The 13660-nt window shown below is 35.1% G+C and overlaps 1 protein-coding gene across 3 annotated transcripts; it reads right to left on the bottom strand.

Annotated features, from left to right (window-relative positions):
- Positions 1–757: 757 nt before the first annotated feature.
- LOC142533440 (type II inositol polyphosphate 5-phosphatase 15-like) lies at positions 758–10559 on the bottom strand. 3 transcript variants are annotated; one of them, XR_012816756.1, is made up of 11 exons: positions 9679–10559; positions 8274–8532; positions 7059–7851; positions 6178–6302; positions 5952–6036; positions 4262–4570; positions 3889–4156; positions 3555–3678; positions 2738–3098; positions 1262–1882; positions 758–984 (listed from the first exon to the last, which is right to left on the bottom strand). XR_012816756.1 is itself a non-coding variant. In XM_075640202.1 (11 exons), the coding sequence occupies exons 1-11, from the start codon at positions 10484–10486 to the stop codon at positions 1526–1528; spliced, it is 3387 nt and encodes a 1128-aa protein (XP_075496317.1). In that variant the 5' UTR covers positions 10487–10556; the 3' UTR covers positions 758–1525. The 3 variants fall into 3 exon arrangements, 2 of the variants coding, with proteins under 2 accessions (XP_075496317.1, XP_075496316.1); XM_075640202.1 differs by having other exon boundaries at positions 758–1882; positions 4262–4302; positions 4405–4570; positions 9679–10556; XM_075640201.1 differs by having other exon boundaries at positions 758–1882.
- Positions 10560–13660: the final 3101 nt, after the last annotated feature.

Below are 13660 nucleotides of genomic sequence, written 5' to 3'. Positions count from 1 at the left end.
AAGATTATTCGAGAAATTGCGAAAATCAAATAGAGTTTGAGATAAAGAAATTGATGGTGAATAGAGTTTAAATGATAGAGGGTGTCTATGTAATTTGATATGATAAAAAGACTATTTTGGTAAATTAATTTAACCGAAGACTAAAATTGATTATAGTAATTGTTTGAAGTCTATTTAAAAAAATCTAATATTTTTTCATGAATGACTCAAATAAGAAATATGTCTCACAAAATACGACCCGTGATATCGTCTCACACGAGTTTTTGCCTTGAACAATGTGCCACACAATCAGTTCGTGATATTTTTTTTTTTAAATCATTTGCAAACACTATCTTACTATCTCACACGAGCACTTCTATTTCTATTACTAAAAAACTATTTCTCAAAATATCGGTTACAACAATTAGTTACATCGAACTTCACAACCAACACACAATAAGCTTTGGACGTGAAATGGGCTTTGCTTGTTCACGGTAAAATTGATCTAAATACTTGATGACGGAAGAAATACCTCTTGTGCGGACAGTGTAGTCTATAAAATCATATGCCTTAAAAAGTATACGTTAGTTAACCATAAAATACACGTAAAACCGATAGTGGTAGTTTTGTTAAAAAAAACATGTAATAGAACTGCGAGAAAAGATGATTGGAACCAACAAAAATCCTAAATAGAAACTACCACCAGGACATAGGCAATTACAGATACATCCCATAATTTGGTGGCCATCAGCTGGAATGAAATTATTGAAAGCAAAAAAAAAAAAATTTATTGGTTAAATCGATTTCAAATTCCAAAAGTAGATGATAAATCACAAAGAATCAACAACTTGATCAATTTCATAACAAATAAATTAAATAAAGCCTATGAAATTTGATAACATGATTCAGTTACAAAAGCACTCCGTCGAGATTGATCCGGTCACCAGAAATATCAACTTTTCAACAGCCACAGTACTTCACTTCAAATAAATGTTCCGACACAGCCTCAACAGGAAATAAATCCAAAAGGAACTGGTGTTGAGAAAAATTGCCACCAACCGAACATGCATTGAGAAAACTAGAACACTTCCCTTCCCTTTACATCACTTATTATTATAAAATATTATCTATAAATACTGTGCAAATATATCTTCCAAAAAATGAATCCAGATATACAAGAAACTGGGAGAACACCAAATCCAGACCCATGCAAAATGTTCATATTTGTATTAGGAAAAAAAAAACTCTGCTCAGTAAAAAGATGTTTCAAAATGAAAGCTACCTGGTCATTCTTGCACAGCTACTAGCTGGACGAACCAATTCCAATGCATCCAATGACAGAAATCTCAGGTCAGGACTCAACAGGAGATTAAAAAGTTGGTGCTTCTGAGACTAAGGCAGCTAACAGCACAATCATGTAATTGTATTCAAGTTTCAGGGCCATATTCAGGTTCCACAGATAAATTTGTAATCTACATATATATAGATACTCAGGTTCATGGGTAAATATTACGCACATCTGTCTCGGGTGATTCATACACCAGCATCAAGGACTATGCAGATTTCGAAGATGGTCAGCTACATCACAGGAACCACTTAGTTTTTGAAAATCAGAGCGGTGTAGAAGATTCGATTGGAAGGGACTAGAGTTGTCGGAGTTCGGATTCTTATGTGTGATTTTTCCAGTAATGCTGTAGCGCAGACGTATTCGATGGCGTTTAGCCTCTGTTGTGCAGCTCCCTCGCACTTTAACCAGTAACATAACTTCCTTGTCCCTGGCATCTTCGCACCAACAGTTTCTTGAAACACCATCAACAAACTCTTCCAATGTATGATATTCTTCACGTCGGATAGATATTTCAGCAATATGATCTGGTTCAATGATTCCTGCTGCTGGATTGACCTGTTACAGTTTGGAACCATTACATTTTCACAAAATAAAGTTAGAGAAGATCATGTGGCAACTAATAAGCATGCAGAAGTTAAAAAAGGTGTCCGATATAAACTGGACGTGATTAAATGGCGCACTTTAAAAAATTAGAGGAACTTCCACTGAATATACCATGCTTTTACAATGTGATGTGATGTTTCATGGCAACATCAAACAAGCTCATTAAGTACTAGATAAATACGAAACACTATCTATTATATTAATTTATACACTTACCATGGGCTTCATGTAACCAATATCTTCAATGTTTCGGAAGACAAAATGAAATAAACAAGGCACATGAAAGAAATAAGAAAAGTTCATAGAACTTAAAAAAAAAAAAGAGTTACATTCTTCGCAACAAGTAGGAAATTTTTGCAATTACAAGCATATTGTAGTGATGATTGCACTCTAACCCACTCAATTCTATAAAAGGTGTAGATGGGGCTTCATCATAACCAATATCTTAAATGTTTCGGAAGACAAAATTAAATAAACAAGGTATATGAAAGAGAAGAAAAAGTTTATGAAACTGAAAAAAAGAGTTACATTTTTCGCTACAAGTAGGAAATTTCGTGGTTACAAGCATACCGCAGAGATTATTGCACTCTAGCCAACTCAATTCTATAAAAGGTATAGATGGCATAACGGAAAGGGGCGCACATTTTTTATTCATGTTGAAGTCTTATGGCCAATTCACCCAAAATAATAAAAATAAAATTACGGGTAACCAACTGACATCATAACAGAGAACGAACACCAAAATAATAAACACAAAATTACGGGTAACCAGCTAATGACATAAAAAGATAAAAATAATAAAGTTACCTGTAACCACTGTGGGAATCCAAAACCACCTCTTGGACAATGATTGGACGCTTGTCCATCCTCCTTAATGGTAGCCAGACCTTCACAACACATTTCAAATAGAGCTCTGTTCATCTTGGATTTATTTGTGATCCGCAATATGGATGGATCTTGATTCTGAAGTATTATGTTGTTAGTACTGACAATTGTTTCCGGAACTTTGGACAGCTCTTCACGAAAAAGTTTGATTTTCTCATTTGATCTGATGATTTCTCCAAACACTTGTCTTCTAACCAATTCGTCAACTCGGGCGATCTCCACACTTAGAATGCAACGGACAGGCTTGTGATCACTATCAGTCACATCCATGCAAGCTTCATACCTGTCCAAGATGTCTAGCCTTAGAAAAAAGGAGAAAGGAAGCCTAAAAGATGCTTTTGGGTTTGGGTTTGTTTTGTTTTAGTTTTTTTTTTTTTTGTGGGGTGATAAGACATCAATTCATTTTCGCCAAGTATGTACAAAATCCAATGAATTCATCATCAATTGAGAAAGGTCTTCAACTAATATGTGATGACACCTAAAAGAACAGAACTAAATGAAAAAAAAAAATCAAGCAGGAGAAGAGTCAATGACAGAAATAGCACTAGAATGATAATCAATTGCCTAATCAGGAGACTAAGTGCTGAAACATCAGGCACAAATATGATAGTTCATGCAGCAAAATAAATTAATCTGTGCGCATAGAATTCCAACCTTGCAAAATGAACTTCATGGCTAACCATATATGTTCTAGCACAATAAAGATGCATAGGTAGCATTTCTTTCCCAGGAAACTTACTGTACTATAGAGGAGACAACAGGGCAGTCTAAGCTGCAGGTAGATGCCAAAGCTGAACGGTTATCACGATACAGAATTCTGTCACACCAGGCAGGTATTCGTTTCTTCTCCCCAGAATCGTATCCTTAAAAAGCACAAACAAACCATGACTAAATCTCTCACAAAAATAGTTTTGAACATAATAATAAATAAAATTCTATCATATCAAGGCCATCAATAGATACTGAAATACGAATTTTGAATTTCAGTTCAAGTTCAAATACATATATCCAAGGAATTATAACCTCCATCATGCAATTGTAAATAAGGTAAAACAAATATTTCATCCTGATACCTGCCAAACCCGGTTGGTGCTTTTCAAATTTATAAGATGGAGGAAATGCAATATAACCTTCCCGCATTCCTTGAAAGACATTTCCTGCTTCCATTTCTACTCGCAACTGATCTTTTTCTTTAAGCCAATCAAAGCATCTTTGAGAAACAAAATCCCTTGCTTCATCGTAAGATATGCCACCAAGACGATAGTTGAAGTCTCCAAGAAATACAACCATGTCAGCCTCTGAAAGCTCAGGCATCCCTTCCACAGGGTTAATACCCATAGCCTGCACAAGCATCAGCGATTAAAATTTCTTATCATTTGAAACATAAGGAGGCTTTCTAAAACGGTCTAAAAAATGGCAGCAGTATTCACCAGAGTATATACGTACATTTGTCACGCGAAGCATTTGAATAGCAGATGAAACGCCAGCTGCAACAAAAAAGATAAATGGCAAAAGCAAACAATTAACACGTGCAAAAAATAACAGCAAGAAGGCAAGCAAAGAAGATAAGCTTAAATACAGCACCATACCAGAAGCAGCATTTAAAAGGTTAGATGGCCGGCTAAAAACCATTGTTCGATATACATGATCAAAATCAGCATTTCGGCGATTGACAGCTTCTAAATGTGCAGCGAAATGACAATTCACAAAGCACATGACTCGACCGTACACTCTCATCCTCAGACCAACAGCTCCCTGACAAGAGCACCTTAAATTAGTTTAATAACAAAGATGGAACTTTTTTATCATAGCGATAAGAGAGAATATACAAAGTAATAATAATTCTACACCCATTCCATTAAGAAGAAGTAGAAACCTGCACCAAAATGGTACACCTTCAATCTTGAATTAACGAGTCTAAAATAATGACATTATGATGAGTAAATTAACTTACAGAGAATAAATTAATCTCAATAAAATGAAAAATAATCCACTACAAGCATCACCTGAACACTATGAATTGCTTGTTTCTGATTAAAAATTCAACGGTAAAATAGAGGCATTTTTCAGAATCAAAGTGATACAATCATACTTCCCCTCATTAAATACAATAATATAACCGAATTTTTTATAATATACTGTTTCATCAGGCAAAATTTACCAGCAATCTATTTCCCAAGGAAATTTTGCCAACTATTTCCTAAACATCGTCATCTTTGAGTGCTACGTCCATCATCATCTCTCAAGTTTATATCACTTTCCAAATTTTAATTGGGGCTCTTTCTGCTTACGCTCTGTATCATAACTCTTCAGTCTAATCTGCAAACCATATCTGTCTTTACATGTTAAGACTTTTTCATACAGTTCCCAACAAATCATAAGATTCCTCCCAAATGGATAGTGTCCATTCAATTTTATCATCCAAAATATTTGGGGAGAAAATCTGCAGTTATTGTATGATTCAGTTTGTTTCACACAGTTTCCCCTGTCATGAGAGTGAGGCAGTGAGCCCTGTGATTGCCAGACTTAGGAATGACATCCGTTACAATGTCAAAGTTGAACACTTCAAAGAATTTCATGAATAAAATAGATAAGAATAATTTGTTAAACATAAACAAAAAGATTCATCTCTTCGCACTCAACCAGTTTTTAAAACGCATGGAGTTTTATATGAGAAGTTGGAAAACAGAAACTTGCGTATACATTTGACCTTTTTACATCTAAATTCGATGGTCGTGAGCTGGATATACCATATCATCACTTTATGTAGTTAAGGTGCATATGGAATATTTGCTGTAGAAAGGGAATGGCTTTTAGCCATTTAGAATGTTCCATAAAGGGGAAATTAGCTTCAGATTTGGAAGAAGTGGGCATGCTTTGACTGCCATACTATTCAAGAGCTCTCATCCATTTGATTTTACTCTATCCAGAGCAAGGAGAGTTGAGTGTACCAGCCCTTGAGTCATTTTGTCAGTGGGGACACTCTTACTAAAATAATTTAATCTAACAAAGCAAAGTGCATTCCATTCAAGAACAGTTATGTTGCCATTTAATCTTTCAAAATAGAAAAAGTATAATAAAATAAAATCATATTCACATTTTCAAGTAGACGAGCAAAGTAGCAAACAAACAATACCTTATTTCCAATAGCTCGTCCCAGTCCACAAGGAACTGCTGCAACATCAACATCCCCAACGTGGCCTCGAATATTGTTTCTAACCCTGCAGCATATTTCAGACAATGACATATATTGGAAAGTTTTTCTGGAAAACCCTCACCCCATGGTAGAACCAATCACAGAGTTTAACAGGAGAAGAGAACCATGTTCATCAAATAACATTCACAAAAGTACTATTACTCACCACACAGAAATGAGCAAACCTGCCAACTGCCGAGAGCCAACCCTTGAAAAGGTGAATCCCTCATCCAATGTTTTCCCAATCATATCTAGCCACCATTGTCCCACGGAACTACCCTCAAAACCCATCTGCATGGGTTGCAAGTTCATGGATGTAATTAGTCAGATAAAACTGAACTGATGATTTAAAAAAGAAAATAAGAATGAACTAACAGATAGTGACAAACTAATAAATGTTGGCTTCATCTTAGATATGTAAAAAGGATTAACTAAAAATAATGAAACATGGATTATTCGGGAAAAATCCTTTGTTTTGAATGTCAGACAAAATGAAGCATTCAAAGAAAGGAAAAGAAGCGCACTACGTAATATCTAGTAAATAAAGAAGCATTGGATCTAACCACTTTGTTTACATATATCAACGCTAAACTCAATCACTGCAACATGAGCAAGTTATGTAAAAAATTGAATGGTTCCAATTGGACGACAAATAAACATATTTATTACTGGAACTAGAAGGCGTGATTGTAGCATGAGAAGAACCTTTACAAGTCCAAAGGGTCAAGTAATTAAATTGTTTGGAATCTCTTGATTTTATCTTTATTTCCTTGTCTATCCACAGATCTTTAATGAAACTTATGAGAAGTATTTGCATCCACATAATATTTGAGTGTTTGACAAAAATTTTCTAGCAGGCACAACAAACCTATTTCACCCGTTTCAGAAACAACTGTATTCAGCTTCGAATGATTATTTTATATCGGATTCTCAAACAAATTGTATATCAACAATCTTTACCTTATAAACCTTCCAGATATTGCATTTTCAAAACGCTGTAGATTAGAGAAACTGAACAAAATAAGGATGAAAGAAAATGTTGTATACTGTTTCTTTGGCGGCAGACATGGCTAGGAAACCGGCACCCATTTCCACCTCCTGCAACCCAACAACAACAATATCTACGTCTGTCGCAGCAGAGCCAAGCCATGATATAAGGGAGTCTGAAGTTGCCCGCCCTTGTGCAACATTCCATGTTCCAGCCAATATTTTCAGATTCTCTAGCTTTGTATACAAAAATTCCTTCCCAGCCAACTCCGTACGGAATATATTATCAAGTGGTCCAGGGGATGTAATATTCCACCCACGAATACCACCGTGATTAGCCAAGGTAAAAACATAACCACCTCCAATAGCCAAATCTATCACCGGGCTACCATGAGCCGCCCATTCTCCAAGCAAATTACCATTGAGATCCAAAACCTGCACCGCGCCACTAATATAACCTACCCATATCCGTTCGCCAATTGTACAGAAGCATTGAACTGCAAAAGAATGATGCTGAAAATCACGCAAGCGATTCCCATTCCCATCCCATTGCACAAGTAACCCATTTGCACATCCAGTCCAAATCATTCCATCAACAGTTGAGACCAATGCTTCAGTTCGCCTATTATCCTCTCCAAAAGATCCTTTAACTGCAGCTCGACGAACAGCATCTGCCGCTCCCAGTATAGCATTACGAGAACGCTGGAAAAAATTAAAAGAATTATGTGCCTTTTCCTTTGAAACAGATAGGGACTTCGTCCTCATCTCATCCTCCATAAAAGCATCAAGTGTCGTGTTTTCGGTCTGACCATCGATGTTAAAAACTTTAAGCAGTTCCCTGGTACAAGCATCCCTGTATAGTGGAGACTAATAAAAATCAAAACCTTCTAAAAGAGAATACCAAAATCAACAAGCACAAAAAAACAGAAACCAGCAAAGTGCTATTCATCAGCCTTAATTCTTTTTTCCTTTTTGAAGGTGTCCTTTACTCCTTAAAACCCTAGAACCAGATTAAAACATTGTGCCCATCAGAATATTATCAGATGCCAACCAACTGTCATCAGAGATTTGGAAAGCTTAGAGCTATAAAAGGAATGATTTCAAATTTTCAAAACGTAAGAAAAACTACCCTCTGGCAAAAATCCTACCAATAAGCAATGAAAAATGAAAGATAAAGAGCATAACTCCATGACTTTTTGATAAATAAGGTTCTCAACTATATGCATAACAATAAAACTGGATGCCGTTTAAAGGATCAATTTACTGACGATTTACCACAATGCAAATGACTGAAAACCTGCACTCCACACCTTGGCTGCAGAATTATCAGATAACATATACTTGACATCTGACGTAAAAATGTTACTGTAGGCGGCACCATTAAGGGTAACTTGGCTTCTCGGGTCAATGTAAGATCTTTCTATCAATAAAGCAGCCATGTTCCTTTCTCCAATTGTTAGTGAAAGGGACTTCTCAACAGCTTCCCAAGGCCAGATCTTGATCGCACCACCCTCAGATCCCGACCATATATCTCCTGTTCCAAAGGAAAAAATTAAAGAAAAAGTAAAAAAAAAAGGCGTATTTCCTAGACGACTGGGAATTGTTTAAACACTCCCCATAAGATCTTTATCGAGAGTAAAATGAGTGGAGAAAAGAAGCTTCAAGACGAAATTGTTCGTGCAAAATCTTAAAAAAATGTCTGGAAACATATTGAACAATGTGGACTCGTGAAGAAGAGAAAAACATAGAGATACACGTAAACACATACAAATTTTACCTATAACATGTAATCGCATTAACAACGAAGCAACAACATAACATCGTGAGCATTGGAAGAAGATATAACTAAAGTTGACAGAAATCACATGCAACAAGCTCCGCAAGATAGGTTTGTTTTTCACATCATCAATCTTGGTACTAGACCTTGCATAAAATTACTAACAGGTGGCAGCCTACTGGGGATCCCTGATAAATCAAAATCATAACTGCCTTAGCCTTATGGCTTTTAGAGGGTAAATTTTAAGCATAAAATGCAGGATTTGTGTGGTAAGCAATTGGAGGTCTGCAACATATCAAGCTTGAGCCTGAGGATCATTGTGGTTGACAGTGCAGGGGATGTTGCTCTTATGGTTGACAGTGCAGGGGATCTTGCTCAAGTAAGAGCGCAGGGCCCTGAGCTTTATTCTCAAATTATTTTTACTGACACAAATGAGCGAATAAACAATAATTCTATTATACACCTTATTTTCACAGCTATTTAAGTTTGAAGTGGACATCTTGCTTATCAGTATAGAACAAGATTACATTGCTAATACCGCATTGATGAGATTAAACTCAACAGCGCCTCACATTAGCATTAGTCATGAACAGACATAATTGGAAAGAAAATTATGAGATGGTTGCGCACTGCTTAACTAGTATCTCAACGTAGCATGCCATTTAAGAGAGGGAATACTCAAAAACTTTTACTGACAGCAATTTGATAGATACAGATACCAAGGTTCCCCAAAGTGAACCAATAAGGGCAAAGCAAACTATAATAAGAACTTAAATTAACCGAGAGAGCACTCTGCACTTATTCAGACACCACGAGGTCCACAACTGCTTATCTGAAGTGTTTAATCTTCGAAACCGAATACAAAAACAACAGAAACCAAATTTAGGACAGAGCAAAGATTACCGTAAGAACTCACAGCAATGGATAGCACTGGCCCATGATGCGCTTGCCACGCAAGCACCTCCTGAAAACCGTTCCTAAAAGAGCCAAAAAAATCCTTCATCTTCCAACACCTAATCCTCCCATCCTTATGCCCAGTCCACAACGCTCTACTCCCTCCGTCGCCCACTATGCACATCGTGGCTGACTCCACCTGTGCCGATTCCCAATACCTCACCGTCCCCTCCTCTTCCAGTTCCCCATCCTCGGCCTGACTGCCGTACATATCATCAATATTCAAATCCCAAACCCTTACTCCACACTCCGTCCCTGCCCACAACTGCGGCCCATTATCATCGTCGTTAACGCATAAAATGTTCCTTAAGAACCTCCCTACTTGCGTTTCTCTCACGGGATGCGGCCTTATCTCGAGACTCGGAGGTCGGTTGGGGTGAACCGGTGCTCGCGCAGGGAGTTTAAAAATCCCAGTACCACCTCCCGCAGCGACAAATTCAGGCAACGGCTGGTCAGAAGGGGATGAAATTGAGAGCTTCCGGTCGAGAAACTGCAGCATGTAATCGAGTCTCCGCTGATAACTAGATGAGCTGCTGATATCCCCTTCGTCTTCGGATGAGGAGGAATTGTCGAAACGGTCGAAAATTCTGGGTGTTTTTTGGTAATTTGAGGATGCGTCATTAAAGCTCAAATTCGTTCGGAAATGAACGCCGTTGGCTGAATCTTCGTCGGAATCGGAGCAGAAAGGTAATTTATCTGAGTAGAAGTGAAAATTGGTGGTTTTGTCGTTAGAAAGATCGTCCTTCTGATCATCCATGGAACGGAAATTGAGGGGTTGCGTGGAATTTGGGGATTTTTTTATTTTATTTTGAGAAAATAGAGGGGGTTTAGCATATGATTTATGTAATACGACGTCGTTGTTATCCTCAGAGAGCGGCCGAAGTGGAAAAGGAGATCCATGATCGATCAACGTATCTCATCATCTAACGTCAGCCATCATGTAACGTCCTGAAGAAATTTAATGCTCCCAAACTAAAAAACATTTAATAATTATGGTTCGAATGTTAAAGTCCGGGTTCGTGAATTAATTGATAAATTAAGTCTCCAGATAAAATCATTTAATAAAATTTTTATGTTAATTAAATTGTTAAAATTTGTGATCTAACAAAATAAATTATACTTGAGTTCGACTCGAAATGTTGAATATATTCGAGCTTGATTCAAATTCAGTTTCGATTGTGAATCAGCTAATTTTTGAGCTGACTCGATTCGTTTACACTAATATATATAACTCATATGATATCAATTTAAATTTGAGAAGAAAACTTGGATTCGATACTTGATTAATAAACCTCTACTAACAAAAAAAAAAAAAAAGGAGACAGCAACATAATAATAATTTTCTTTTTGAGAAAATAGTATATATAATAATTATATTAGCATTCATAATTGAAAAATTATTTGAGTAATTCATTAAATTTTTTTAAAAAAGATGTATATCTTTTGATTCATACCATATAACATCAATATATTATTTGAATAAAATATTTTTAAAACAAAACACATATATCATGCCTAAAAATTATTGATGTCATCTTTAATTTAATATATAACAAGACCATTATTATATATATCTGTAATATTCATGATAATAATAATAATAATGATGATATAGATATAGATATCATATCTATTAGGGCATCCGCATCCGTCCACATTAATCTATGTTATTAACTTTCCATCTCCTCAAAAATTATGGGATCCACGAGCCACATATTCATTACATTAACACTTTCTCATTATTAACACACACACTCACATTCATTTAATATCAACTTTCATTATTTATGGGTCTCACTGTCCACTTACTCATTTTTTTAATTTTAATTAATTATTTTAAAAACAACTTAATTTCAATATTCATTAAAATATTATTAAAAAATGATAAAAATGTTGGACTCTTTTATTTTTAAAATATTATTTAAAAAATGAAAAAACAAAATTTTAATAGTTTTATTGATTATTTTACGAGTTTCATTCCCAAGATATCAATAATCTCAGTCATACTCTCACTCGTAAACGCTTAACCAAAAATACTCATTTTGAATGTATATGATATCAAATGTTTGACAAAAAAAACTATTAATAAAGATGTTAGATGCAAATTTCTATTATAAATATATGAGTTTGTATTTGTGCATAGAAACACATGTTAGATATATTTTTTACTAATTATCTTATCTCATTAAAATAAATAGTCATTTTTACCACACTATATCTTTGATTTGTTAATATTTATATTTAACAATATTTTTGAATGATACGAAATAATTTACACAATATCGGACCCTCTGTTTATTATATACGTCATATTTAAAAGATAGAACGCACGATATTGGGATAATATAATTTAGTCTTCAATAATTTTGATTTATAGAATGACACAATGCCTGCTAATTAACAGTGGCCCTCGTATTTTTTTTTATTTGTGAGGCCAAAAATCGAGAAGAATAATATTTATCCCAATAATTATTAAACACACACACACAATTGTTGAAATTGCATCCATTTTGTGATTGCGCGATACTGCGAGAGGATAGAATTAAAGGCTAATTGAGATTTTCTTCTTATGTTTTCTTAATGGTGTAAAGTTTCGGGTAGCATGAAGCAGTATGCAAACTATGTTAATTAAGACAATGCTCTATGTAACAAGATCGTCGGAGAAAATACCGAAAAGAGAAATCAAACACTTGAACATTGATCAAACGCTCATATATTCTACCAAATCGAATATCCTACAAAGACTAATTGATTTTTTTTTCACATAAACACATGATCTATAAAATTTGTATACGAACTCTATTGAATTGATATACAAATTATAATGATTATTCATAAAATAATAAAGATTATAAAAAGCTTTCCATGTAGATACGGTCTTTTATCAATTTTTACTAGGTTTATTTATAACAAAATCGAGTGATAATAGTAGTCATTTTTAACATATATCCGTGGTGAGATTTTTTATGAGACGAGTTAACTTGATTCATAATTAAAGTGAAAAATATTATTTTTTACGAATTGAGTCGGGTTAAAAATCTGTTTTATAAAAATAATATGTGAGACTGTATCACATTTTGCGACTAGGTAGGACACACTAATAGTAGCAAAAATTGAATTGAAGGAGTTCAATGCCGTGAGGCAAAGGATAATTGCGTGTCCTTTGGATATTAATCAGGAGCGTTTCTTGTCAAACATGGTTTTTATTAATTTCCGCCCTGTTAGGTATGTAATTATTATTGGAACAAATTAATAAAATAATATTTATAGAAGGGATTGGGGAACAAATCGACAATTATCATAGTAAATTACTCTTCTATTTCAAAATTTGATCGGGATGAGACGAACAAAGGTCGGTCTACGCATAGATTGCTAGTGTTTTCATGTGTGTGACTGAATTAAATTCAAATGAAACATCGCATTACAAATCTTGAGAACAAATCCAAATTGAAATAACTTACATTTATTCGAAGTCTGATAGAAATACATCCACACATATATCTGTTTATCACGAAAATTGCGGGCGTGCCAGACACGTGTTCGTGCCAAAATTGTGAAATAATCTGACTTCGTTTACCAAACGTTGTAGGTCTCGATTCGATCGTAAGTTCTAACTCATTCGAAATGGCTCAAAAACGCAAACAAAAATGAGGAATATGACAAAATTACAAGAGGGATCCATTAACAACATCAAATATAATTATGTTGCTATGAACTTGATCAACGTTTTTACAAGAAAGTTGAATGAATATGTAAAAAATTCAAATACTTGACTGCTGGAAATTGAAATAAACATGCATAGAATTGAGAGAATTATGCAGATCTTTGCTGTAGATTTTTGTGTTGATTTTGTCGGGTCCTTTTCTGATTATTCCTTCTGCTTTTGTCACCCTCCACGGGGGAGTTTCAGCCACATTCCACGATCTCTCCA

Source organism: Primulina tabacum, chromosome 18, assembly GCF_025594145.1.
Source record: "Primulina tabacum isolate GXHZ01 chromosome 18, ASM2559414v2, whole genome shotgun sequence".
NCBI lineage: Eukaryota > Viridiplantae > Streptophyta > Magnoliopsida > Lamiales > Gesneriaceae > Primulina > Primulina tabacum.
The sequence above is the reverse complement of the archived record's forward strand: the minus strand, read 5'-3'. Positions and strand labels throughout refer to the sequence as shown.